The sequence below is a fragment of the Corythoichthys intestinalis genome, chromosome 17 (genome assembly GCF_030265065.1).
Source record: "Corythoichthys intestinalis isolate RoL2023-P3 chromosome 17, ASM3026506v1, whole genome shotgun sequence".
In the NCBI taxonomy this organism is placed as follows: Eukaryota; Metazoa; Chordata; class Actinopteri; order Syngnathiformes; family Syngnathidae; genus Corythoichthys; species Corythoichthys intestinalis.
This window is the reverse complement of record NC_080411.1, coordinates 44,481,249-44,508,824: the sequence shown is the minus strand read 5'-3', so window position 1 is coordinate 44,508,824 and position 27,576 is coordinate 44,481,249. Positions and strand designations below refer to the sequence as shown.

The window sequence follows — 27,576 nt, the reverse complement described above, 5'->3', positions numbered from 1 at the left end:
ACAACCCGTAAGTATGCAGTACACACACGTAGTCAATTTAGCCAAAAAACAAGGCGGCAACTAAGCACTTTACACTCAATCGGGCTTACAACACATCCCAAAGATGCTAAACTAACACGTCACCTCACGGCATAAATGTGCAACACAAATATGATCCAAACAATGCTCACCGACTTGACGAGGAAGAGTGGGAGCTATGACTACCCGCCGTCGCAAAGCTATAAAACGGCAGCGCATGTAGCGGCTCCAACCTATTGCTGGAACCCTCCAGAATGAAGGGGAAATACTCACGTTCATTCATTGATGCACAGAGATCAATATTCCCTCGCACATCTCAACAGTTGGCTAACTCGGCTCAAATGTGTACCTGCGCTCTTCTCGCCTTTGTCAGTCCCAAAACACTTAGCGTGTGTGACGCGAGACCAAAACAGGGAGTAACCATGACCGGTTACCATGGAGACAAAAGTGTAGTGGGAACCTTTCTAACATTTTTAACTCAAAATGCTCTTCGTACATGACTACAATATTCTTCACTCTACATACATTATAAAAAAAAATACTAACGCACAGACACTAAGGAAACTAACTTTAATTAGATTACTGGTTTGGAAAACTGAATGCGTTAGATTGCTAGTTACTGAAAGAAGGTAATCCGATTACAATTACGCGTTACTTACGCGTTAGTAACAACACTGCTGTCAACTTAATCAGCTGTTGTACCAAAGCAAATTAATTTATCTTGAAAATATTTTAACACTCATGCTGATGAACTAACAACTAGGGCTGCAGCTATCGAATATTTTAGTAACCGAGTATTCGACTGAAAATTCTATCGATTAAATGAGTAATCGGATAAACATTTTTTTTTTTAGGTAAAGAGCGATTAGAAATATACATGAGAAAACAAGACAAATCACCTAATATGGAACTATTTTCAGTCAATCAGTCTTTATTTTTGATGTACAGTACATTGTTGAAAACAGCAAACAAGTGCATCTAAGATGTGACTAGAAAAAAAAGTAATCCACTGGACACACTAGATCTTGAAAGAAAAAAAAAAATCTTATTTCTTACCTAAAAATGTCATTACACTTGATAACACACATCACTTAAAAAGTTAGGTGTTTTTCCCCATGTGTTTCAATTGAATTTCAATTTGTGTCAGCTATTTTTAAGTTCTAGTTAAGTTTTAAGATAGTCTAAACCTTAAGTCCTGATAGGATTTTGAGTTTTTGCAGTGTTCAGCACATTGGGGACCAGTGCTACTTGGTGTTTTATCCAGTAATGACTACTGAGCTAAAATTGACAGTTAGCTTTATTATGTTTTTATTTTACACCCTCATCACTCTACAGCGCTATGTTTTTACAGATTAAATAAAGCCTGTATGTAAGACACATTAGCCACGCATCAATACTCGTCATAATTAATAGAAACCTCTGCAGGGCTAACGTTACGTGAGCAAGGGACAGTAACATTAATCTTATTTATTAGTGCTGAGTAGTCTATTGCTTTAAGATGGCGGCTGTTTACTAACGCCGCCGAGTCTGTCATTTCGCATCTAGTTCGATATACATGTGATATCTATGAGAGGCATCAGACACTACCTGCTACCGCTGTAGCAACATGCGGGCATAGTTTTTAGAAACGTTGGCAGAGTTTGTAGCGGCTCTCGGCTGCAGTCAGGTATCATTGCTTCTTCCTCCACGCACGTCACGTCAGAGCGTTCTCCCGCATTAAAGGTAGTCCGGGCAAAACGTGATGCTTAGAGCTGGCAAAATTAAACGATTCCTCGAGGGGAATAAAATTATTCGGAACAGTTTTTTAAACCGAGTTGCTCGAGTATTCGTTTCAGCTCTACTAACAACATATAAACCAATGTGATGATGTTAGCTTAAGTTTAAGCTTGTGTTGATATGAGAGGTTGTTTTTTACAAAATTGCGACGATGGGGTAAAGTGAGGCAAATGATGTGGGGTAAAGTCAGATGTCTCACTTCACTCATTCATGTCAGCAGTGACACTACACAACATCACATCTGGATTTAGATCTACTGAATTTTCTTTGATTAAGCATTTGCACCATCCATGGTGTCAGACAGGCCAGACCCTGAGCCACTGCATAAGATCTGGATGGCCAACCCATGCAAATGATCCACCTGCAGATAAACTACTGGCTTCAGATAATTTAGTAACTGATACTAATGCATTCACTGCACATGGTCCACCTGAATGAGCCTGGTCAACTGACTCAGATGTGGCTCACTTTACCCATTTCATTGTTCTCGTCTGTTTCAGTTTGCACTTTCGATGGGGTAGGGTAAGACACAATACCACTTTTTAAGTAGTTATATTTTCAATACTATTCATCCTGAGTACATTCTGATAATTTCCATTGCTAGGAAATATCCTAAATGAATAGGAAATATGCTAACTTTATTGGTTTGTTGTTTTAGCTTGCTTGAAGGAGAGCAAATGTAAAAAATGTCTCACATTGCCCCGGGCTCCCTTACCATATCGTCCTCAACATGTGCTTCATCTTCAAAAATTGTGCTTAACTATACAAAACACTCAACCTTATACGTTGTCCGGCTGGCCTCTCACTTTTATTGATGTGAAGTGTGTGCTGTTTTATTTAAACACTAAAATATAAAGGCTGGATTCTCACCTGTGAAAAGATACCAGAGGTTGTTGGGCTCAATGGCTTCCTGGTCTCCACGGCGACCGGTCTTTCTATATTTGATCTTGTAAGCGCTGATGATGCCGTTCTGAGCGCTGCGGGCAGGTGGCTGCCATGACACCTTAATGCTCTGAAAAATCACATGTAACAAAACCAACTGAGCCTCAAGAACAATAAGTTGACGGTGAGCTATTACAAGAGCATATGAATGGAATGGTTGGACCGCAGTCACTTGGAAACCTCAATTCAATTCAACCTTTCATTTATTGTTCCAATGCAATAGGAAGTATCCTACAGTATTTCTTTGTATTTAAATCAGTCCAATTTAAGGCAGTAGTGATGTGGTTATATTTTTAGTCTGTGAATGCTTTTGTTTGTGTGGAGGTCTATGTTTAGTGAATGTTAATTGGTAAATTTGCATGTTAACAATACACTTCGCCCTTACCAAACAACTACACACACAACAGATGTTTGCCAGGACCCAAATGTGCAATGCTATCAGCCATCCTATACTCATTGGCTGCAGCACACTAATGAATTAAGACAAATGGATTACAAAAAGCATTCATCAAAAAGATGATTCACCCTTTACTCTGTTTCTCTATGCATTATTCTCCTTTATTCTAGTTTGTCTAAAGGGTCAGTTTCTATTTTATTCGAGCTATCCAGATTCTGTTTAGTATTTGTGACCATACAATACTTAATGGTTGAAACAGAAGTTGGAGGAAATGTGTAGTTATGAAATCCTTTGGAAGTCACTCATCTCCTATACTTTTAAAAAATATACATTAATAACAAGTGTTCCAAGAATCACAATGAACTGCATCCCATGTTCAAGAAAATTCAAACATTTGATTGTAGGTTGTTGGAATTTGACCTTTTAGCCAGATTGCCAGAACGGCGCTAGTGCAATTCTAACGACACGGGACGGCACAACCCCAATAATCCGGCCAAAACTTTTATGTTTTTAACATTTTAACCTCCTGTACTGACACCATTTTAATAGCCGGAAGAAGGCTTTGAAACACAAGTTGACAGTTTATTCCAAGTCGACAGCTATCAGACAGCCAGGCAAAAACATCAAACAGACCCAGACGAAGAGGAAGGCTGGATCCAGGGTCACCAAATTACAGGTCCACAAAAGATTCCAGAAAATAGACAGCGCTAGCTCACAAATTCAGTCTTTTGAAGGCTCTGGTGAGGTTGCCTGGCACGGCCAGACTGTTCTCCCTGTATTTTTCACACACTGAGAGAAAAGTCTGGGAACCAGCTCATTAACGGCCTCTCGAGCACGTACAAAATCAATCGGCAAATCAATTCATTTATTTGCGTGACGTGTTCTTAACGAGCAACGTCACTCTTGCGCGTCGGAAGTCGTCTCCACAACAACACAGATGGTGGGCAGGAGAGCCGAGAATATGTTCCAATCCACGGTAAAATCAGTTTTAAATTACCAAAAACACATCGACACGAGTCATTGACAACAGTCCGTCTCGCGCTAGCCATGTTGCATAAACTCCGCTCTCCTCGTATGTTTACTTCCGCGCGCAAGTCCCTCGTCCTGCCCTCGTCGTTTTACTAACGTCACGTCTGCCCGTCGCTGATTGGTCCACTCCGCTGTCTGTTTGCTGTGGCTTACTCCGCCCTGGAAATTGTATCCACCGAATGGTGGCCAGACTCGATAGCTGGAACAGCGGTGAGTCTGGTGTACCAGGTAACTGGTGAGGCGGGCTGAGTTCGGAAGAACGGTGTGTTTGGGTGTTGTTTAGCGTAATTGGATAATTCTCCACACTGGGCAAAGGAGTCCATGCGTCACTGTTGCCAAGGCAACCAGAGTTAAAGATTTTGTCAGCCTCGGCACAAAAGGAGCACTGAGTGTTCAAATTCTCAGCCGTGGAGTCTTCTTGTTGTCGGGCGTTGCTTGTGGCAAGAGACGATGTCCTGCCATTGTTCTGGACTGTCTATTGTTGGCCTCCAGAAGAACTGATGGCGGGATTTATTGGTCGAGACGTGGGCTTGCAAATGTCTTGGCCATCACCTGCTTGTCTCGGTCCGTCATCGTCAGTCTTGCTCATTCAGCTGCATGACTTGCACGTTGGGCTTCCGTAGTCAGCAGGCATCCTGTCGTTGTTATGCCCTTATTTGCCCATCGTCTAATCACTCCAAATCCAACTACTCATACTTCAAATGCATTCTATTTGTTTTCTTAAACTATGACTTAAATGCTATTTATTTTATATTGGGTGTGTTAGAGTAACACAAACAGTAGAACAGTAAATACAGTAAAGAGTAATATTACCTTCAAGGTGTCATCCAGTGTTGTCTTTGGCAGGCCTTTTAATTTTCGTCTTAGGGGCAAAACACACAGGAGGGGACGTTGCTCGCGTTCAATACATTTTCGATGGAACGAGCATGATGAGGCGAAAATCACCAACCCCCTTGCAGCAAAGCGACGCTCGATATTCGTGCATCTGAAATTTCGCGCTCGTACACGTACATGTGCACACACAGACCAGCGACGCGATATAAGAAAATAGGAAGTGGTTCGATTTCTGTCGTTGTCACTTGGCGCTACAACCAATCAGCAACGGATGTATTGATTGACAAATCACCTGCAAGGACAATGACCAACCCGGAAATTGATATCCACACGCCGCACTTTGTCAACATGGGAATTAAAAAAAATGTGGATACGTAATTTTTCTCTTGTATCTCTTGTAGGTTTGTTTCTTTACATGTTTAAATGATTGTTTAACATTGCTTGTCATATAAAAAAAAAATAATAAACTCAACATCGAGGAGCGTGTAGCAGTGTATGTGCAATGAGCACATACTTTATGATACTTCTCAGCATGATTTCCAGGACATAAATAAAAAGGCAGCAGCATGGGAAGTTGTTGGTGCTCAGAAAAGACGGGGAATTTTGAAATGCCCTCCAAATTCAAAGCCAATCAGAGACGAGCGATGATGCACAGCCAGAGGGCGATGCATGTCGCGGTCGTTTGCCACTACAGTCCTATCATGCCCCCTCTGTTGGCTTTCAGCTCAACGGCAATGACTTTCGCATTTCGCCATCACTCATCGCCTCCCATGTGTTTTCCCCCTTAGTCTTAGGCTTAGTTCATACCACAGGTCTGAATGCACAAATCCAATTTCTTCATGCTTTTTCGACACATTAACTTGATGGTCTGAATGGGACAGGTCGCATAAAAGTGGACTATTTCATATCCGATCTAGGTCACTTTCGTATGTGGTTAAAATCCGATTTAACCTCTGTTTAACCAGGAAAAAATCTTATTGAAATTAAAAATCTCCTCGATTTACTCGAGAGTCCTGGCCAAGACAGGCAGCAGCACAAACAAACACAGTTGAAAACAAAGCACATAAAACAGTTCACAGAACAATAATTTAAAAAAAAACTAAATCAGCGGTCATAGCAGCTACAGTCAAATGTAATTGCTTCCAAGGCTTTCAGAAGAACCTTAAAAGCATCGAGTGATTCCAGATCCTGTAATTTTAGGGTTACTTAGTTTTTTTTTTTTTGTAGCTCATTCCATGCAGAAAATGCATTTCATGCATTCCATGAAAACCCTGCTACTCAATGCAGTGCGGACCCTCGGTACAGTCAATAAAAACAAGTCCTGAGACTGAAGATTCTGACTCCCAGTGCTTTTTTGAGTGAGATAACTCCCCAGATAAGATGGAAGCAGGCCAATAACTGCCTTATAAACAAAGACCTGCCAGTGAAAGACACAGCAGACCATCCAACCCCGGTCTAAGAAGAGCAGTGGTGAGTACAAGATCTGAAGTTTGTAATATATTTCAGTGCTCCATGGTAGACAGTATCCAAGGCATGAAGACAATGAGAAATGAATGTAAATAAAGGACATAGCCATTGTTAAGTACAGACATAAAAGTTGATTTAACAAGCCTCTTTTCAGACTCGAAGGGAAAACAGGCCTTGTTTCTAAAATAAAAACCTGATTTCAGCTTCAATTTTTGACCAAATGCTGAAAATGAGGCTTAAAAGATCATCAATCATCAATTATAAATCCAATACACCTAAACTGTGACACTGTCTCAATTTCAGTACGCTCAGTTGCAATTGATGAAAGATTCAAGTCTGTCACGTCTCCCAATTTCATGCAGCTATTACGTCAGCAAAGAGCGAGAGAGACAGTGCACTACTGCATGGATGGAGCTGTACACTTGCGTTAGCGCCAGTGTTGTTGATCTTACTTTAAAAAAGCAATTAATGACAGTTACAAATTACTTCTCCCAAAAAGTAATTGCCTTAGTGTTGAGGTGGTTGCAGCTCAACGTTGTGTTCGTAGGAAGAATTGACGGAGAACAAGTTGTCTTTTAGCCAAAACTTGGCGTGTTTAATTTCCATTGACATGTGGATACATCCTCTCTCATTGCTGTCTTCACAGGCAATCCCACAAATCAAAGTCATCAAAGTCAAACACAAAGAAGTAATAAATGTAGCACTTTAGACAATTAAGTCCCATCCTGCCATCTTGTGGCGAAAATATAATATGTCAATAATAACAAGCAATAGGAACATTATTTCAACATTAACTGAGGACACATTTATGAATACAAAACATTTCCTCCACCATTTCTCTCAACAGTTAGTAACTCAGTTACCTGAATGGAAGAGTAATTAGTTACTTGGGAAAGTAACCGGTGATAATTTTCATGTTTTTTTTTTTTCCCCCCCTCAAAATAAATAAATAAATAAAACAGTTCACACAATGTGAAGTTTAAATGGTTTTTGGGACAGTTGGCCCTAGCCCAATTCTTTACCCTAAACTTAACTAGACACAGGGGTATTGTGGATATTGCGATAACTAGATAGCAACCTTTGCTATGTGTGGAACGTTGTGAATTAACGGTTAAAATTGTTAAAATTGCTCCCGTTATTGTATTTGTTCCCTTCTGTCTACTTTCGACATGTGTAAGTTTTAAAACTGTTTCATAATTTAAAGTAAGATTTAAGTCAAGATTTTTCCGTTTTAGGAGCATTTTAGATAAAAACACTTAGGTTCGCTAGGAAGTTTCTCTACAACAGAGCCTTTCTGAGAGGTCTACTGCTCTAAGATGGCGGCTGTTTACTAACGCATCTACTTCTTTATACATGTTGCTAATGCCGCCGTGTCTGTCATTTGCATCTAGTTCTATATTATGTGATATCTACCATAGCATCATATGGGCGTAGTTTTAGACTATTGGCTTCAGTCAGGTATTATTGGAGCCACCTAGCATCGCGTTTGCAAAAAAAAAAAAAAATATATATATATATATATATACAGTGCCTTGCAAAAGTATTCGGCCCCCTTGAACCTTGCAACCTTTCGCCACATTTCAGGCTTCAAACATAAAGATATAAAATTTTAATTTTTTGTCAAGAATCAACAACAAGTGGGACACAATCGTGAAGTGGAACAAAATTTATTGGATAATTTAAACTTTTTTAACGAATAAAAAACTGAAAAATGGGGCGTGCAATATTATTCGGCCCCCTTGCGTTAATACTTTGTAGCACCACCTTTTGCTCCAATTACAGCTGCAAGTCGCTTGGGGTATGTTTCTATCAGTTTTGCACATCGAGAGACTGACATTCTTGCCCATTCTTCCTTGCAAAACAGCTCGAGCTCAGTGAGGTTGGATGGAGAGTGTTTGTGAACAGCAGTCTTCAGCTCTTTCCACAGATTCTCGATTGGATTCAGGTCTGGACTTTGACTTGGCCATTCTAACACCTGGATACGTTTATTTTTGAACCATTCCATTGTAGATTTGGCTTTATGTTTTGGATCATTGTCCTGCTGGAAGATAAATCTCCGTCCCAGTCTCAGGTCTTGTGCAGATACCAACAGGTTTTCTTCCAGAATGTTCCTGTATTTGGCTGCATCCATCTTCCCGTCAATTTTAACCATCTTCCCTGTCCCTGCTGAAGAAAAGCAGGCCCAAACCATGATGCTGCCACCACCATGTTTGACAGTGGGGATGGTGTGTTCAGGGTGATGAGCTGTGTTGCTTTTACGCCAAACATATCGTTTTGCATTGTGGCCAAAAAGTTCAATTTTGGTTTCATCTGACCAGAGCACCTTCTTCCACATGTTTGGTGTGTCTCCCAGGTGGCTTGTGGCAAACTTTAAACGAGACTTTTTATGGATATCTTTGAGAAATGGCTTTCTTCTTGCCACTCTTCCATAAAGGCCAAATTTGTGAAGTGTACGACTGATTGTTGTCCTATGGACAGACTCTCCCACCTCATCTGTAGATCTCTGCAGTTCATCCAGAGTGATCACGGGCCTCTTGGCTGCATCTCTGATCAGTTTTCTCCTTGTTTGAGAAGAAAGTTTGGAAGGACGGCCGGGTCTTGGTAGATTTGCAGTGGTCTGATGCTCCTTCCATTTCAATATGATGGCTTGCACACTGCTCCTTGAGATGTTTAAAGCTTGGGAAATCTTTTTGTATTCAAATCCGGCTTTAAACTTCTCCACAACAGTATCTCGGACCTGCCTGGTGTGTTCCTTGGTTTTCATAATGGTCTCTGCACTTTAAACAGAACCCTGAGACTATCACAGAGCAGGTGCATTTATACGGAGACTTGATTACACACAGGTGGATTCTATTTGTCATCATCGGTCATTTAGGACAACATTGGATCATTCAGAGATCCTCACTGAACTTCTGGAGTGAGTTTGCTGCACTGAAAGTAAAGTGGCCGAATAATATTGCACGCCCCACTTTTCAGTTTTTTATTTGTTAAAAAAGTTTAAATTATCCAATAAATGTTGTTCCACTTCACGATTGTTTGATTGATTGATTGATTGAATTTTATTTCGAAAACATGCATCACATTATGGATATACAAGAATACAAACAAAACATAAGATTCGAAAAGGAGTAGGAAGAAGTAAAAACTTATATGAATCCTACCCCTTTGTCCGCTACCTACTCATCAGCATGAATCAGACAAAACAAATACAATTCACAACAGTTCACTAATGCCTAAAGAACAATTGTTGGCATCACTCAACATTTTCTCAACATAAATACTATAATTCATTTCTATAATTACAGAAAACAAGATCTTTGTATTTTCTCTTAAACACGCTCAAATTAGCGCTTTTCTTTAGGTCCTCAGTAAGTTTGTTCCACAAGTCCACACCTAAAATTGAAGGACAAAAACTCTTTTTTGTTGTACGGTGGTATTGCTTTTTGAAATTTAACTCCCCTCTCAGATTATACCCTCCTTGTCTATTTGAAAACAAAATTTGTATATTTCCAGGTAATGCATTTTTCCGTGCCTTGAACATGATTATGGCCGTTTTGAATTTGACTAGATCCAGGAATTTTAACTGCTTGGATTCCAAGAACAGTCTATTTGTATGTTCGAGGTATTTAGCCTTGTGCACTATTCTTATTGCCTTTTTTTGAAGTACCACAAGTGACTGTAAATTGCTGGGATATGTATTGCCCCAAACCTCCACACAGTAGCTGAGGTATGGCATTACTAATGAAGAGAACAAGATATGGCGTGCTTTATAATTTAAAAAGGGTTTCGTTTTGTTCAGTAGTCCAACACTTTTTGCCAGTTTTGTTTTTATGTGCTTTATTTGTGACTTCCAATTCAACTGTTCATCATCCAGTATTAAACCTAAAAATTTAGTCTCAGTTACTCGCTCAATTTCGCTATTGTCTATAATTATCTTTTCTGTCGTTTCTGTCTTTCTATTTCCAAACAAAATATATTTAGTTTTTTCCATATTTATTGATAATTTGTTTAGCGTGAACCAGTGATTCAGATATGTTAATTCAGTCATTACCTCATGCATCAGATTCGTTAAAAATTTTCCTGAGCATAGGATGCTGGTGTCATCTGCAAAGAGTAGAAATTTTAATTTTTTAGATGTCATACATAGGTCATTGATAAATAGTATAAAGAGTTTTGGACCCAATACAGAGCCCTGTGGTACTCCAACTGTAATGTCCGATAATGATGATCTGTAATCACCAATCTGTACGTACTGCTTGCGATTTCCCATGTAACTTTTTAACCATTCCAGAACAATGCCTCTAAACCCGTATCTTTCCATTTTCCCAAGTAATATATCATGGTTTATTGTATCCCACTTGTTGTTGATTCTTGACAAAAAAATTAAATTTCATATCTTTATGTTTGAAGCCTGAAATGTGGCGAAAGGTTGCAAGATTCAAGGGGGCCGAATACTTTTGCAAGGCACTGTATATATATATATATATATATATATATATATATATACACACACGTACAAGGGATGCAACGATACAGTTAAGTCATGGTTCGGTACGATTTTCGATACAATTCAATACATTTAATGTTCTGAAACAGAAAATACAACTGTTATTATTATTATTTTATTTATTTATTTGCTAACAAGCAAAAATAACAGTGCCATCATATAAGCAAAAATTACAGTGCCATCATATAAACAAGCATTTTAGTGCATAATATTTATGTGCTTACTTCTTACTGATCTGAAGAAATTTTGTATATAAGTGCTGAGAACAATCTTTACTGTTAGTAAAGTGGGACACACTGTTGATTGCTGCAGCTCTCTGAGCAGCTATATTTACCATATAAGCAAAACATCCTATTTGTGGTCCGAGTCCATCTGTAACATGGTACTGAATTAACAGTACTTGCAGCATTATCTATAGTCACTGGTATGGATTGATTTGGCCTGCTTAGCTTCAGTCATGGCGGTTTCTAATTCATTAATGTAGTATATGGACTACGCGTCACTCTGGGCTCACGCAGCTAATGGCATGGGATCTAATGTAGCACATCTAGGTTGCTATTTGATGATATCTAGTGTGCGCGCTGTGCCGCTAGAGTGTTTTCTGGCCACAGAAGTCACTTCTGCTCTTTACTGCACAACACCAGCATATGACAATCGACTTTCAGAAACAGGACAAGTTTGAAATACGGCGCTCTTAATTTGCCACTCATTGTTTATCATGAAACCATGAGTTTGCTTAGTCTCCCACGGTTTTAACCTTTCTGATCCCATCGGCTCTACAATGGCAGGCGTTAGCTTATGCATGCTAATCATTTGTGAATGTCATGCTAAATGAGCAGTGTAATATCACGGATATGCGTTGTAGTTTACATCCTTAATATTGAAGACGAAGGTGTTAATTTCGTTTGGTAACTTCAAGACAAAGACACACAGATGTCATGCATCGGGATTTGGGAAGTTAGCTCACGTGGGGAGGACAGTACATTTGCGTTCAAGTGATGCCAGTAGATGGTATCGGCGCCCTAAATGTTGATACTCATCGATACCGATACCACCAATTCGGGCCGGATCGGCGCACCCTGCCGATACTGGTATCGGTATCGATGCAACTTTACTATTAACTCAAATAAATCAACAAATGAGGCACACTGGACTATAAGCCGCAGGATTCAAAATGAAGGAAAAAAGTAGCGGTAAAGGTAAAATTCACGGTAATTACTTTTCACATCTTTGCAATGCCGTCAGACTGAAGAGAGCAGAGCGAAGGGGGGACGGAGGAAGGGGGTGGTGAGGTGATTACAAACACAATGATGATTGGCTAGGTGGGCGGGTCATGCCCTGCTAACTCTTGTAGTCTCACTGCACTCTCTGGCAAACAAAACAAAACAGCAGTAATGACGACGGGCCAGCGATTTCAAACTGGAAGTACCGACACTACTTCTTGCTCTTAGAAAGTAAAGGCAAGAATTTTTAAGTAACACGCATGTTGTGTCCAGTGAAAAAAAAAAAAAAAAACTTAATCCACGTCTTTCTTAAGCAACTCTAACCTTATGAAGCACCTCACATCAACACACGCCAACAGCAAACTTGTCGCTGATGCTGCCAGCCCACCCCCAAGTCCAAATACAGCCCGCGCAAGAGATGGAGCCACTGTGTTGAAACAAGTAACGCTCTATTTTTCGTGACAGCAACAGATGACCACCAAGGCCGCACTGAACACACTGATTGCCAGGTACACAGTTGAAAACATGTTACCCATGTCCACTTTGGAATCTGAGACATGCGGAGCTACAACTCCTAGCAAAAAGTAGGGATTCACCAGTCTCGGACGAGCACTCACTCAGACATTTTATTATGTAGAACGAAAGCTTGAAAAATAATGAATTAGTTCATAAGTGCAACTCTTTAGCATTCAGAAACACTAAAATGAATAAAAAACATTGTGGTGGTCAGTAAATGTTACTTTTATAGAGCAAGTGCAGGGAAATAAATACAGGATCTCCCTTTTATACTGTAATACCACACCCACAGGAAGTGCACACTATGGCAACAGCAGTGTGACATAAAGATGTTACACACTCCATTCTGATTCTGAGGAAAAAAATATGGAATCATGAGAAACAAATGAAGAAATAACAACCAAAACGCATCTCTAGTATTTAGTTGCACCACCTCTGGCTTTTATGACAGCTTTCAGTCTCTGAGGCATGGACTTGATGAGTGACAAACGGCATTCTTCATCGGTTTGGTGCCAACTCTCTTTGATTACAGTTCCCAGATCATCCTTGCAGGTCGGAGCCATTTTTTCAATTTCCACCACAGGTTTTCAATAGGGTTGAGATCTGGGCTATTTGCAGGCTATGACACTGACTGGATGAGTCTTTCTCCAAGGAATGCTTTAACAGTTTTAGCTCTGTGGCATGATGCATTGTCATCTTGGAAAATGATTTAATTATCCTCAAACATTTTTTCAATTGACGGGATTAGAAAGCTGTCTAAAATGTCAATGTAAACTTGCGCATTTATTGAAGATTTAACCACAGCTATCTCCCCAGTGCCTTTGCCTGACATGCAGCCCCATATCATCAAGGACTGAGGGAATTTCTGTTTTCTTCAGGGAGTCATCTTTGTAAATTTCATTGGAACGGGACCCAATAAAAGTTCCAGCATCATCACCTTGTCCAATGCAGATTCTTGACTCAACACTGAAAATAACCTTCATCCAGTCATTCACAGCCCATGATTGCCTCTCCTTAGCCCATTACAGTCTTGTTCTTTTCTGTTTAAGTGTAAATGATGGTTTCCTTTTAGCTTTCCTGTATGAAAATCCCATTTCCTTCAGGCGATTTTGCCACATACATTGACTCCAGCTTCCTCCCATTTCTTCTTCATTTGTCTTGTTGTACAGCTACTGTTTTCAAGACATATGGCCTTTAGTTGTCTCTCATGACATTTGGATGTCTTCCTCAGTCTACCAGTACGCTTAACTTTAACAACCTTGCCATGCTGTTTTTACTTGCTGGTCCAGATTTTTGATACAGCTGACTGTGAGCAGCCTACATCTTTGGCAACCATACGTGTAACGTTACCTTCTTCAAGAAGTTTGATAATCCTCTCTTTGGTCTCAAGAGAAGTCCCTCTTGTTGGAGCCATGATTCTTGTGAATTTACTTGGTCCATCAGCTCTCCAAGGTGTGATAACTGCACTGTTTTAACTGCTCACTAACGAGCACATCTAATCAGAGAGAGGGGCCCAATTAAGGAAAGGAAATTGACTGAGTGTGTCTGTATTTTCGACTCAAAATGGAGTAATTCCATATTTTTTTTTCTTCAGAATGGAGTGATTCTATATTTATTTCCCTGCATTTGCTCTGTAAAAGTAACATTTACTGACCACCACAATGTTTTTTATCCATTTCTTTTAGTGTTTCCGAATGCCAATGAGCTTTTTATCTGAGTTTTTATCTAAATCATAAAATGTCTGAGTGAGTGCTCGTCCAAAACTGGTGTTTCCATACTGTTTGCTAGGGGTTGTATAATCGCTAAAATACTAAAACGAGGAGGAGGAAGGGGGATGCCCCATGCCGACGAACCTTTGTAAAATTCATAGACGGTGAATACAAAAAAATGAAGATTGAGCTTAAAAAGTCTTTTGAGGAACTGGAGTACATTTCAACCAAAGCAGACATCTGGAGAGCCCATGAGAAGTTGCATTGGTATGAAAGAAATGATTAATCAAACAATCAATCAATAATATTATTATTGTCACTTTAACAACTTTATTATTATTATTTTACTTTACTTTACTTCACTATGGTGTTCTGCTTATTGTTATTGTTCTGCTCAGTTTCAGTTCCAAATAAATACCAAATGTTCTAAAATACTGTATATAGTGTTTTTATTCTTCAATCAGTAAACAAAAACATTTTTTGATGTGAAAGATGTGATAGAATGTGTTATAACGTGTAGAACATGAAACGTTACGTCAGTTACTTTGCTGAGCAACTAATTACTTTTATAATGAGGTAATGAGTAAATAACTCAATTAAATTTTGAGAGGAGTAATTTGTAACTAATCAATTACTTTTTTAAATTAAGATGAACAACACTGGTTTCATTGTCGTCATCATTGACGAAAACAAAACTAGTGTAATGGTAAGAAAAAAAAAAAAAAAACATTTCACAGATTGATGATGTCTGTTTCAATCCATCAGTCCAGCTAGCAGTTGAAAAAGTCAGCCAATGTTATAGTGACAGGAGCCACCGAGGAATTCATTAACATTTAACTTGCACCTGTTCCCTCTGCTTCTCCTCACCTTGCTAATTGATTACAGCAGAACTGATTATGGAAGGGAGGAAGGAGCAGTCGAGAGGAAAGGATGTTGTACCTTGGCCAAATACCTCCATATTTGGTCTTTTCCTCTCCTACCCAACCGCCCTCCTTCAGGCCCGACGTCACTGCATGCTTCATTAACTAATTACCCAGTTTGACAGCACACAGTTAGATGTGGAGTCTCCATGGAAACGATACAGAAGTTAAATACATGTTGGAACAACTGACAGAGAGGCACAGTGGCAAACCATCCATGAAGGAGAACGGAGATTCTCTCATGAGACCAAACACACCACAAGTGGGAAGGAGGTAACTCAACGCCTGACCTAATTAAACTATTACAATGATCACAATGCACACATTTAGAAACATCAGGTGAAGCCGCATAATAAGCTTTGATCAAATAAAAACGACTGATAAAAATAATGTCTCTATTATTTCATACTTAGTAATCACTACAGCTGCAGTAATTCTTTCTCGGACTACTTGCCTGCATTTTTGTTTCACAGCTTGATAATGTGAAAACAGCCAACTACTTTAAAATTGTTGGCAAGTCCTACGGCTAGTAAGTTTTACAACTGCAATGCAACGGCTGCTAATTGCTGCAGGATGGTTATTATTTCCACTGTAGATGCAATTTCATTTATTATAGCTGCTGCTAATCTTGCTGCTACACATTTGTAAGTGCCTTTTTTGTAGCAGCTGCTGCTCACCCCACTTCTACATCCTCCGCTATGGTACAATCAGTTTTGCTGCTGTCCATGCTGTTTGTGACTATACACTGCTCAAAAAAATACAGGGAACACTAAAGTAACACATTGCTGATCTGAATGAATGAACTATTTTTATTAATTACTTTGTTCTTTTCATAGTTGAATGTGCTGAAGAAAATCAAATTTTTCAATCCATGGAAGTCAGTATTTGGAGTCAAAATGAAAGCGGACAAGCACATTACAGGCTGATCCAAGTTTGACGCAATGTCCTTTAAACAGTCAAAATGAGGCTAAGTAGTGTGTGTGTCCTCCGCGTGCCTGTATGACCTCCCTATAAAGCCTGGGCATGCTCCTAATGAGACGACGGCGGGTGTCCTGGGGATCTCCTCCCAGATCTGCACCAGGTGAAGGAGATAGTACTTTTTCTCGTAGGCACCAGCTAACCGTTTGCGTTATTCTAACACACTCGATATAATAAAAAAGACATTTAACCATAGTTTAATATTACAATATAAGAATTATAAGTTATAGTACACAGGCGCACTCCTCAAAAAGCAGGAGGCCAGCGCTGAGTCAGCAATACATTCTATATCAGCCCTCGCCTGATAAGCAAAAGAAAACACGCCGCTGTCGTCATCTCTTCGGTGGAGCCAAGACACCTCGGCCTACCCGAGAACAAGAAGAATTAAATTTGATAAGCTCGGCATCACTGAGCTCCTGGACACACACCTGAATCAAATGATCAGCTCAACAGCAAGCTCTGGAGAAGTTTGATACCGATCCTGATTATTTGATTAAGGTGTGTTGGAGGAGGGAGACATGGAAAAGAAGCTGGATAGGGGCTCTCGAGGACTGGACTTAGGCACTCCTGGCATTGACCCTACGTCGTTATTGAGCATTCAAAGTTGTGTGTCAAGGAAACGCGTTGCTCTGTCATCCACTGCCAAGCCACTTGAGTCGTGTGGTTTTGTCTTTGTGCGGTTTTAGTGGACTCATGTCGATTTCGTTTAGTTTTCCTTCGGTCATAGACAGCAATGGAAACGGAGATGCAACGTTTGTATTTGAAGTTGCAGCTGCTAATCATTATTGAACAATAAATGTTGTTCATAAAAATGTTGAAGCATAGGCGACACAGAGGAAGTTTGCGAATATTTGAAAACGGCGGTGTTGTTGTGCTGAACCGCAAACAACGTTCTGAGCAGACCAATCACAGTCCTTTGACATTCACGAGATGCGTCAGGATTTTTTGGAGGCGCACGTCAGGCTATGGCATAGGGTCGGAAATTGGGTCTACGTAAACGGCGTAGGTCCGCCGTCACCACAACGTAGACGCATAAATAATCTTTAACAAATTTTTCATCCTGAAACTGCGAAAAATGATGCAGTCAAAGTGCGTGCAGGAGAGATATTGAATTGAACGTGACTTGACAGTGGCGCGGGAAGTTGGGTGCTGAGGGTGCAGCAGCACCCCCTGGTGCTGGCGAGAAAAAAAGTGTTTTGGTAGAATTTCAGGCGGGTAAAAATAAATATATAAAACATTTGACAATAACGTATTTAACTTTGGGGATTAAATATATATGTTGAAAAAGTTATTTGCGTTATTTGTGAAAAGGGCGTGTTAAACCGAGGCTTATTGAACTTTTTAGTTTTGAAATGTGTTTGTGTATTATTGTGCCGTCTAGCTGCGGGGAATTGGATTATAGTATACAGGCACTTTTATTTCCAATACAAAAACTCCAACACAGACTGTAGGTGAAATAGAACGCTGCCTTTATCGTAGCCTAGTAGTATTACGTAAACTATCCAGCATGTGTGTGTACTGCCATTGTGCACCCTGTGTATGGAGAAAACGTACAAGCATGACAAATTTGGACCAAAACGGCTATTTTTGTATGGGAAAAACTAAAAAGATACTCAGCACCCCCTCCTGTGAGTGACTTCCAGCACCCCTGTAACTAGATTATTATAGCTTGACGGCAATTTTAAATATTTGCCAGTTTTTGTATTTGTAAAATATTAAAAGTACAGTAAACATGCATGAATTAAATGGCATGTCAATATCCCACCATTGGATAATCCAGATTACTTACCACAAAGGAGTGCCTCTTATTTTTTAAATTAAAAAAAAAAAAAATTCTAAAAGTCTACTTTATAAATCATCCATCCATCCATTTCCATCCATTTTCCAATTCATTTCATTTCAATTTTATTTGTATAGCCCTAAATCACAACAATGTTGTCTCAAAGGGCTTTGCAGAGGCAATATGATACACAATCAGAAACAGCAAATGAAGCAAACAAAGATGAATAAATAAATAAATAATAATAAATGAAGTTCAAGTCCTGGGCCCCATCCTTCATCATCCAAATCAGGAAAGAAAGTATTGAAAGTAATAATTATAACTTAAAATAAAATAAACTTTTATCCAAGACAGTAAAATTTCCAAAGAATAGATCCAAAAACTAGTGAACCACTTAACAGAGCAGCTCCGATGTAAATACAGGGCTCCAGACTGCCCCTAAATGGGGGCATTTTGCGACTAAAATTAGAGCCAGTGTGAGTGAGTTCATTGTCCTTTTTTTTTTTTTTTTTTTTTTTTTTTTGCTGTCACACTCCTTCACGGTTAATTTGACTAGTTAGTGGAATGAGCTGATTCGCCAAGGGAATTTACAACAGAAGAAAAGGACTTCCAGGCCACTTCCAGGAGAGACTTACAAAACGGCTGCCTCGAGAGGCTCCGCCTGCCTCGGCAGCCTTCACGCACATGTCCCCCTGGTCGTCTCCGGTTGTGGTTTTCGCTTCCAGGAAATGTACGTGGCGCCACACCATGTTTCTATCTGATATTTTCCAAGTGTTGAGTGCGCAACTGCTATCCTAAGTAACGACGTTACACTTTCATTTTCTTACAGTCCCACGGTGCTGCCTTCATAATGTGAATTCTTTTAAAATAAGAATAACATAGGAAAAATGCATGTCTTTATTAAATGCTTCATTGAGTGAGTCCACTTTAATCCATTCAAGCTTTGATGCTCACGTTGCTGAGAACAGCCTCTCACTTACACAGTGAGTTGCCACAGCACACGACCGCTAGTGTTTAACAAGCTCCTGGGCATGCTGACCAAGAAAAGCAGCAAGAGGGAGAGTGAGAGGCTATATTATTAGAATATTAGAAAAAAGTTCAATATTAGAACTCACGGGTACAATATGTACACTGATACAGGTGTACCAGCACTATAAGCGTGTTCCCATGTGAACATCCCATTGCAAGTGACACTTCTGTGGATGAAAAGCACAATTTTACTTCGCCACCGATTTAGGTGCAAGTTCTGTGCATTGGCAATGGCATACCAAATTTAACCACACGATTGTGTGCCTTGGAAGAACACAGATATTCACAATGTGATTGCAGCTTTCACCCAGAGGACATGAACAAACAATCACAGATTGCATTCTGAGTGTTTACTCACCTGATAGTGTGTGCCGATGAATGTGTGTGTTTGTTGCACGCTTGATAAAAAAACTGACAGATGTGTTTCGTATGCCGTTCTCAGTGTATGTCTGTCCTTTATTATGATTATTCTTTCAAATGAATCATATGGGTGATGGACATTTTGCACCACAATTCTAGATTCTTGAGATTAGCACAGCCATATATGTACGTATATATATATATATATATTATGCGCGCACATGCTTATAGGGTAGGCAGGCACTCTGGACTACTGTGGATCACTTAATCATATGACTGAAACAGAGACTGACAACCATTCACACCTATGCTATGTACAAGTTTGAATTCATCTATAATAAATGTTGGATTTTCTAAGAAGACACATTTCCAAAATACAACCAGCTTAAAAAGCACAAAGGGAAACATAACTGAGGCAGTCTTGCTAACCACTGTGGTGACCTGAATGTACAAGACTTAATTGCTTCACTTGAGCCCCACCCCCATTTAGCATTGTTAATGGCATGACAGACTACTTTAAATTATTAGAGCAGGGCCATCTATAGTTAGTGTTTGCATTACCAGCAATAATACTACTGTCTATGTATGTACAGTATATTTTATACAATGACTTAAAGCAAGGCTAGGTAACTTTTCAACCTTCATAAAATATTTTCATAACATTTGTGATGATATGTCGATTGAAAACTACCGTAATTTCCGGACTACAAGCCGCTACTTTTTTCCCTCATTTTGGGTCCTGCGCCGTGTGCAATGATGCGGCCAATTTGTGCATTTTTCTGACCGCCGCCAGGGGCGCTCGAGTATGGGATGTGGGAGTGAGACACGTGGAATATATGCGTCGAGGAAGACGCTAGTTTGCACTATTACCGGTGGTTTAACTTGCAATGTGCGTTGTTCATGAATAGAGGTGGCGGACCCTCGTCTTTGTGCATGAGTAGAATTGGCAGACCCGAATCATGGAAAATGCTAGAAGAAATTAAATTGGCCATCCGAGTTGTATGGAAGCTTAGATGACTAACGGCGAGAGATCGTTTGCCAAGACTCGCCGCATGCGAAGAGCAGCTTTTGCACAGGTATGCCGAGGTAGCCTGGCAGCGTGAAGCGGTGTAGTGTGAAAGAAGTCCGCCATCACCAACAGGGTTCGAGGGGCCAGTCTGCTGCGTGACGAGGAGGATGGCACAGGCTCAGAAGTGAATTTGCCTCATTATGGGAGACACTGAAGGCGACAACGAAGGAGAGACTGAGTGGGTGTGCGGCGAAGTGTATCCGAGCGTCTTCATATCCGACACTGAGGGTGAAGACTTCCATGGTTTGAGTGCACAGGAGGAAGAGGAAGATGAAGATAGCTAACAAAGACTTTTATGTTTTTGATAACCAGCCCACTTAGTGCTGTTACCGCCGTGTTGAGGCTATGTAACTTCCGTGCCGCCGCTATATAACTGCCGTGTTTCCTGGCGCTGTTTGGAACGAAAAGTTAAGCTGTGTTATTAAAATTTTGAAAACTTTATGTATTTCTCTGTCAATATCTCATGTTACTAAGTGGGCACACGCAGCTTATAGGCAGGAGAGGCTTATGTATGTACAAAATGGTTTTTCCTTTAAAAATGTACTGGGTGAGGCTTGTAATGAGGGGGGCCCAATAGTCTAGAAATTACGATAGTTGAATGAAACCTCTTTTATGTCTTGAGGGGTTCTGTAATTGCTTTCACCGGCACTAATTAACTTTGAGAAGGGTAGCAGGAACCTTGCCACACAAAAAAACTACAAATGCGCTGAATGCTTTACTTTCGCGCAGAAGCAGTTTACGCAGAGCCCCCGTGGTGGCCGCAAAGCTGTCATTGCATGTCGTGGTGCAGTTGGTAGCTCAAGTTGTCCTGGGACCGAAGGGTCAGTGGTTCGATTCCCGGCTACAACTGCCCACTGTCGAAATGCCCTTTGGCAAGCCACTGAATCCTAATTTGGCCCCAATGGGTTGGCAGTGCCTTGTATGGCAGCAGCACCATTGATGTGTGAATGTATGCGTAAAAAGCTAAATGTGTGCTAATGTAAAGCGCTTTGGGCAGTGTAACAATGTAGATAAATGTGCTATGTAAGCGCTATATATACTCTCCATTTACTATATAGGATTTTGAAATTAAAGATGGTAAATGATGTACATATATATTACGTGAACTGGTTGTTTTGTATTGTTGTAATTTTTTTATTTTGTACTGTTTAATTATAAAAATATATATAGGTTAAATGCCCAGTCAATTGGAAATTGTCTTTTCGGATATGTCTTGAAAGTCTTTTGAACATGATGGCGTTTGCATGGAAAACTTGAAGGGATAATCCCTATATCATTCACTGTCATTGATATATATCTACGACCATAAATGGCAGTGAATACTTTAAATTAGATGTTTATTGACTGCTATTTCTGAAAGGCCCAGAGTCAGAGCTTGAATTGATCCAAGTCTCCCACTGTGACTCAACATGACACCGACTAAATGTTCTGCTCACTCATAAAAGTGGGATGTATGTGTTAAATTCATTTCCACAATCCCATTTTAATCCTGACCCTAAAAGTCCAGCGTGAGACAGACCCTGCCAGGACTCTCAAGAGAATTTCAAGTATATTCCCACAGAGGGATGTATTCATCCAAGCGTGCAACAATTGCAGCCACTCTGACAGTAACGCTCCATTGAGGAGAGGACTTCTGGAAATGCCAGATTTGAAATTGATTTCTGAAAAGCTGATTTGATTGGGGCAACTTCTAAATAGCAGGGGGATTCAAAGTTTTCTGACAACTAAATGAACCAGTGAAGTCAAACAGTTTGCTCATTGCTGCATTTTTACTTACCAGCGCTTAAAACCTGTCTTTTTGGTTCCATACTGTACAAGTAGATGAGCCTTGGCATATGGAAGGTTTATTATTAGAATGCTATGAAACTCCAAAAGGGTCCAAATTAATTAGATAAAAAAAACATTTTGAGATAAATATCATTTTGATAAACAACAGACAAATTGTGTAATATGGCCCTTAAATTGTAAAATATGGTAATATTATTATGAAAAATATTTTACAAGATAAAAACCGTTTTTCACAAAGTATTTTTTTTCATAATGCCTTTTTTCCACAATAGCCTTTTTATTTCATAATGTCAGCACAATTAACTGTCTTCTATCAATCAAATACATAGGGAGGAATTAGTTAAGTGATTGGCTGGATGGTGGAGTCTGGTCGCTAGCATTCGGTAGCGTCGATGAACGGTTAGGTAAACTTCCAGAAAGCATCTCATCAAAACTGTTGCTGAAGTTCTCGCTCAGCTTGAGGTGAAGGACTTTCATTACTATCCAACCGCTTCGCAACTTCTCTGAGTAACTCTGAAAGTGACCCAAATGCTGGCGCAGCTAGCCAGACTCCACTATCAAGCCGATCCCTTAACTGACTCCGCTTTATGTATTTGAGTGACAGCACACGCTTCATTGTTCTGGAAAACGACATAATGAAATATAAAGGCCATTGTAGAAAAAGACATGAAAAAAATGACTGTGAAAAACGCTTTTTGTCTTGTAAAATCTTTTTCATAATATCATTACCTTATTTTATAATTTAGGGGCCATAACACACAATTTGTCAGTTATCTATCAAAATGGTATTTATTTCAAAATGTTGTTTTTATTTAATCTGGACCCTTTTGGGGTTCCATAGTATGCATCTTGAATTCATGTCATGTCAATTATGGTCTGTTTGAACAGTGAAAGCATTAGTGTGTGGCATTTACATTTTGTCCCTCTATGCTTGTGTTAGTTATTCCTCATTACCCACACAAAAACATTCATAAAAGGTATGGATGTATTGAAAACCAAATATCGGAAACACTAGACCTAAAAAACGGAAAATATACATGCATATAATTCATTTTTTATTTCATTTCTTTATCAATATAATTTTTGTCATTATTTTACAATTAATGCCCTTTGCCTTGACATTGGTTCTACAACCCCGGAGGCTCAAGACATTTAGGCTACGTTCATACTACAGGTCTTAATGTACAAATCTGATTTTTTGTCATATCTGTTTTTTTGGCATGCCCGTTCAGACAGCCTTTGTCCACTGAGACCATGCAAGTATTACACATGCGCACTAATTCGCAGTCCGACACACGCTGAGCAAGACGACCAGCATGCGCAGAAGCATCAAAACAAATGACCCCACATGCTGGCTGTCATCCGTCATTCCAGGGATATCATATTTTGGTTTTTAAAAAGAGGACACAAATAACAGACATAAATAATCCCCGTTTAGGCTTATATTCAAAGTTTATATGGATCGATAGCATGCACGCACTGTCCGTGCATGTCACACGCACATACCGGCAGTTTGCCCCGACTCTTGGCCGTCGAAGGAGTTGAAATATTGCTCATATGGAGTAGAGAGCAAACCGATCATTCTCAGGCTTATCTTCAACCCATTTTTATTTTTTTTTATGACTGTTGTCAAGTCCGACCCTTCCTAAAAAGCCGTGTTCAAGGCAAGCTAGGTGCTAATAACGCACAGCTGCACCTCTACCGTGGCGTCTCTCTCGCTTTTTCATGACGTAATTGCTGCATGAATTCCGATTTGGAAGACTGGACACTACATACTGCCGCGACAGTCTGGAAAAATGTGGCCCAGATCGGATTTGAACCACATACGAAAGTGACCCAGATCGGATTCGAAATGGTCCAGTTCTATGCGACTTGTCACGTTCAGACCGTCAAGTTAATGCCTCACTCGAGTCGGAAAAACACGAAAAAATTGGATTCGTGCATTAAGACCTGTAGTATGAACGTAGCCTTAGTTTGAAAGGTGTCGATTCTGAAACCCCATGGGAGGGTGCGTTGCCAGCGGGAGTGACCGTTTTGTGGCAAACTCTGAACGGTGCTGGCGTCATCATAGCAACACTGTCACGGCCAATGAAACCTTGATAAATGTGTTTTCTTGTAAGTTTGGGACACTCGAAAAACAGGTCTCATTGCCCCCAATTGCTAAGCTAAATGAGATCCTGATACAGTACAGTATGTTTGTGTGGAACTGTAGTTCACAACAATAACAAAAAACTATTCCGTTCTTGCTGAAAATAGTAAAGCTCTTTATAAGGCTATTACAAATTATCCTACTCCTTAAAATAAGACCCGGGGATTTCTTGTGCAACAAGTGGAATCGATGGTGAGCCAGGCGAGCGGGCTGAGTTCTAGCGGTTACAAAGCCAAGCGAAGTCGCTCCCAGCCGGATTAAACGCCGACTGGCAGATGGGGTGCGGAAGTCGAGGAAAAAAATGTGACAAAAAGAAGTGCTCATGGCATAAACGTATTGTACTAAACCCCAGCAAATGCACATGTTTGCATTTAAATTCTATTTTATTTGTATATTGTTCGCTCCAAACTACTCACGCGCGGGATCAAATGCACTGTACTCAATGTGATGCGGACATCAGTGGAAAGGAACTTCAGAATGCGGCAGCGTTGTTTTCGTCAACGATGACAACAACCAAAATATTTCGTCAACAAACACATTTTTCATGACAATAACAGCTAAAAATGTGTTTTGGGAGACTAAAACATAACGAGACGTATGCCAGTTTTCGTCTGATGAGAGGAGAATAAGATGAAAATCTGCACTAGTTTCTGTCACAGGTTTACAATGTGTGACATTTTATGTGTAGTTAGCCTGCATCGTAGCAGTGTTTGGTTGTCTCACTCGTGACGTGCTGCGCCCTCTTCCCCTTCCTGAGTTACCAGTGTGTCGTCTCCAGTCTCCATGAAGGCTTGCACACACGGTAAGATTTGTTTTCTTGGCGAAAGAAGATATGCAATGTCTTTAGCCTGTAAAGGTCTGTGCTGAGTGATCATCACACACTAAATGTAGCGCTAGCATTCACGTTTGCGTTAGCAATAGGCTAATGCTAACGGCGAATGTCTTCTTAAACTCTCGGGCAACTTTTTTTACATACAGTTCATGACGTCCAGGTGGGTAAAATTATTTGAAAATAACTTCATCATGGTGGCGTTGTCCTTGTAGATGCTACAATATGCGCTTGTCTGTCAATGTTCAAAAATTCAAAATACAGTAGTTGGAAACCTTTATTTATTTATTCATTGTGGGAGTACATTTTTTAAAATTTTACAGACGAAGCATTTTTAATAAACATCGATTAAAACTAGACTAAATTAGTCTTGAGTTTAAGTCAACAAAAACTAAACGAAGACGAACACATTTTGAGATGACTAAAATATGACTAAGACTAAAAAATATTATCGTCCAAAAAGACTTAAGACGAAAATTAAAAGGGCTGCCAAAAACATCACTGGAATGTGCGTATAGCAGCAAATTTAATTTATTTTCCGTCATTTAATAATTTATATATATCTTTGATACCTCAACATACTTCCAAACTGCGGACATGCTGGCTGTGAGCCAGTAGTGATGCTTCTCGCCGTGTTTTGATGACATCATCACAAGAGGACTACTGTTCTTCATACTATTTCGGCCCTTTAACCGAAAACCGAAAATGCCATTTTAGCTGTTTTCGGCCTACAGTATTCGGCGCCAAATTTTCAGTCACATCTCTAATTATGAATTTCTGTGAACGTACATCACAACCTGTCTCAATACCAGATATTCCATCAATCTGAATTTTTATGGTACAGTAAACAATTTTTGTGCTTTTTTGCAGTTTCATCATAAAAAGTTATTATAGCAAAAGAAATGAGAAATTAATATGCCGTTTTGTTGCATTCATTGATTGTAATATGACCCACAGGTGTGTAGTTAAGATATGACAGACAAAAATTTAGGTTACACTCCATGGGTGCCATTATTTGGTTTACGTTGCAACTGTTGTTCAGGTATGATAAAATATTTTATGTTCATAGCTTCCACAGCTTATTTTCATTCCTTTTACAGACTATGGGGTAAAAATATGGGATATACTAGGGGTCCCAGTGTCTGCAACTACTACCTGCTACATACTATTCACTTGCACATTTCATTACACTTGATGTGTGCGAACGTGTCACTGTTCTGTCAACAATAAGGCAGCATCTGCTAAGCTTCCAAACAAACACAGACAAAATTTGGTGCCTATCATGCACATGTGCATTATGAAGTCTGGGACAGGTGTGCAAATCCCTTTTTCATTTTGGTTCCCATTTCAAAAGCTTATCACAGCCACATCACCCACATGCATGAGCAGAGATGCTTGCAGCTCAAATATACCATGGCCAGCTGGGACACTGAGAGCAGAGCTCATCCTGACCATTCTAGACAAGGACTGAGTTCCAAAACACTTCACAGAGGGAATCACAATGGGAAATGCAATGTTACAGTGAAATCCGAACAAACAGAAATGACCAAATCTATTACCAAACAAAAGATGAAAACACAAAAAGGAACATGCAACATCATCGGAATAATCATTAGTGAATCAAACCACAGTTATGCTTTTGTTGAACTGAAGTCAGTCTCTTGGTAAGAAAAGCCCCATTCGCTGTTTCTCAACATCAAATTGCAGCGCTGACATCGTGCATCGATCAGCCCTTTTAGCAGAGAAATATCAATCACATGCAGGATGGTAACCAGACAGAAACTAAATGAGGTCAGCTCTCCACAGACGATCTGTACCTCCTCTTTATGGACATGAATTATGAGACGTCCAGATTATATTTGGATTCATTTTTCGTATTCTTTTGGATGAACTAAATGTTTTATTGTCAAGGGGAAAAAACAGTTTAGTGCGAGGCATGTGTATGGACAATATTACTGTATTATTGCACACTGTATTATATTTTTCTCACAATTTCTAACAGTGGTTGATTAAAAAAATTGAAAACTATTGACTGATGGCAATGTTCTTCTTGCAATGTCAAAAATAACCATCAACAATCATTGTCTATTAAATCGCTTTCATCGATTGTTTAGTTTACATCTCAACCCGACTCAATTAAAATCTTATGTCACTCGTGGGTCCAAATAACATCAGAATCTGAATCTTCTCATTTGACCAAGGATATTTAAACACACACTGGTCATTAGAGCTGCTTCAGTATAACAGGTAGAGCTG

At 39.7% G+C, this 27,576-nt stretch overlaps 1 protein-coding gene across 6 annotated transcripts in view; it reads right to left on the bottom strand.

Annotated features, from left to right (window-relative positions):
* The window catches only part of dcc (DCC netrin 1 receptor), a 520,661-nt gene that overhangs the window by 145,809 nt on the left and 347,276 nt on the right, over nucleotides 1–27,576 (bottom strand). For all 6 annotated transcript variants that reach the window (XM_057819874.1, XM_057819873.1, XM_057819875.1 and 3 more), the window contains exon 13: nucleotides 2,665–2,806. In XM_057819874.1, the coding sequence (XP_057675857.1) occupies nucleotides 2,665–2,806 (142 nt within the window). The remainder of the gene's footprint in view (nucleotides 1–2,664; nucleotides 2,807–27,576) is intronic.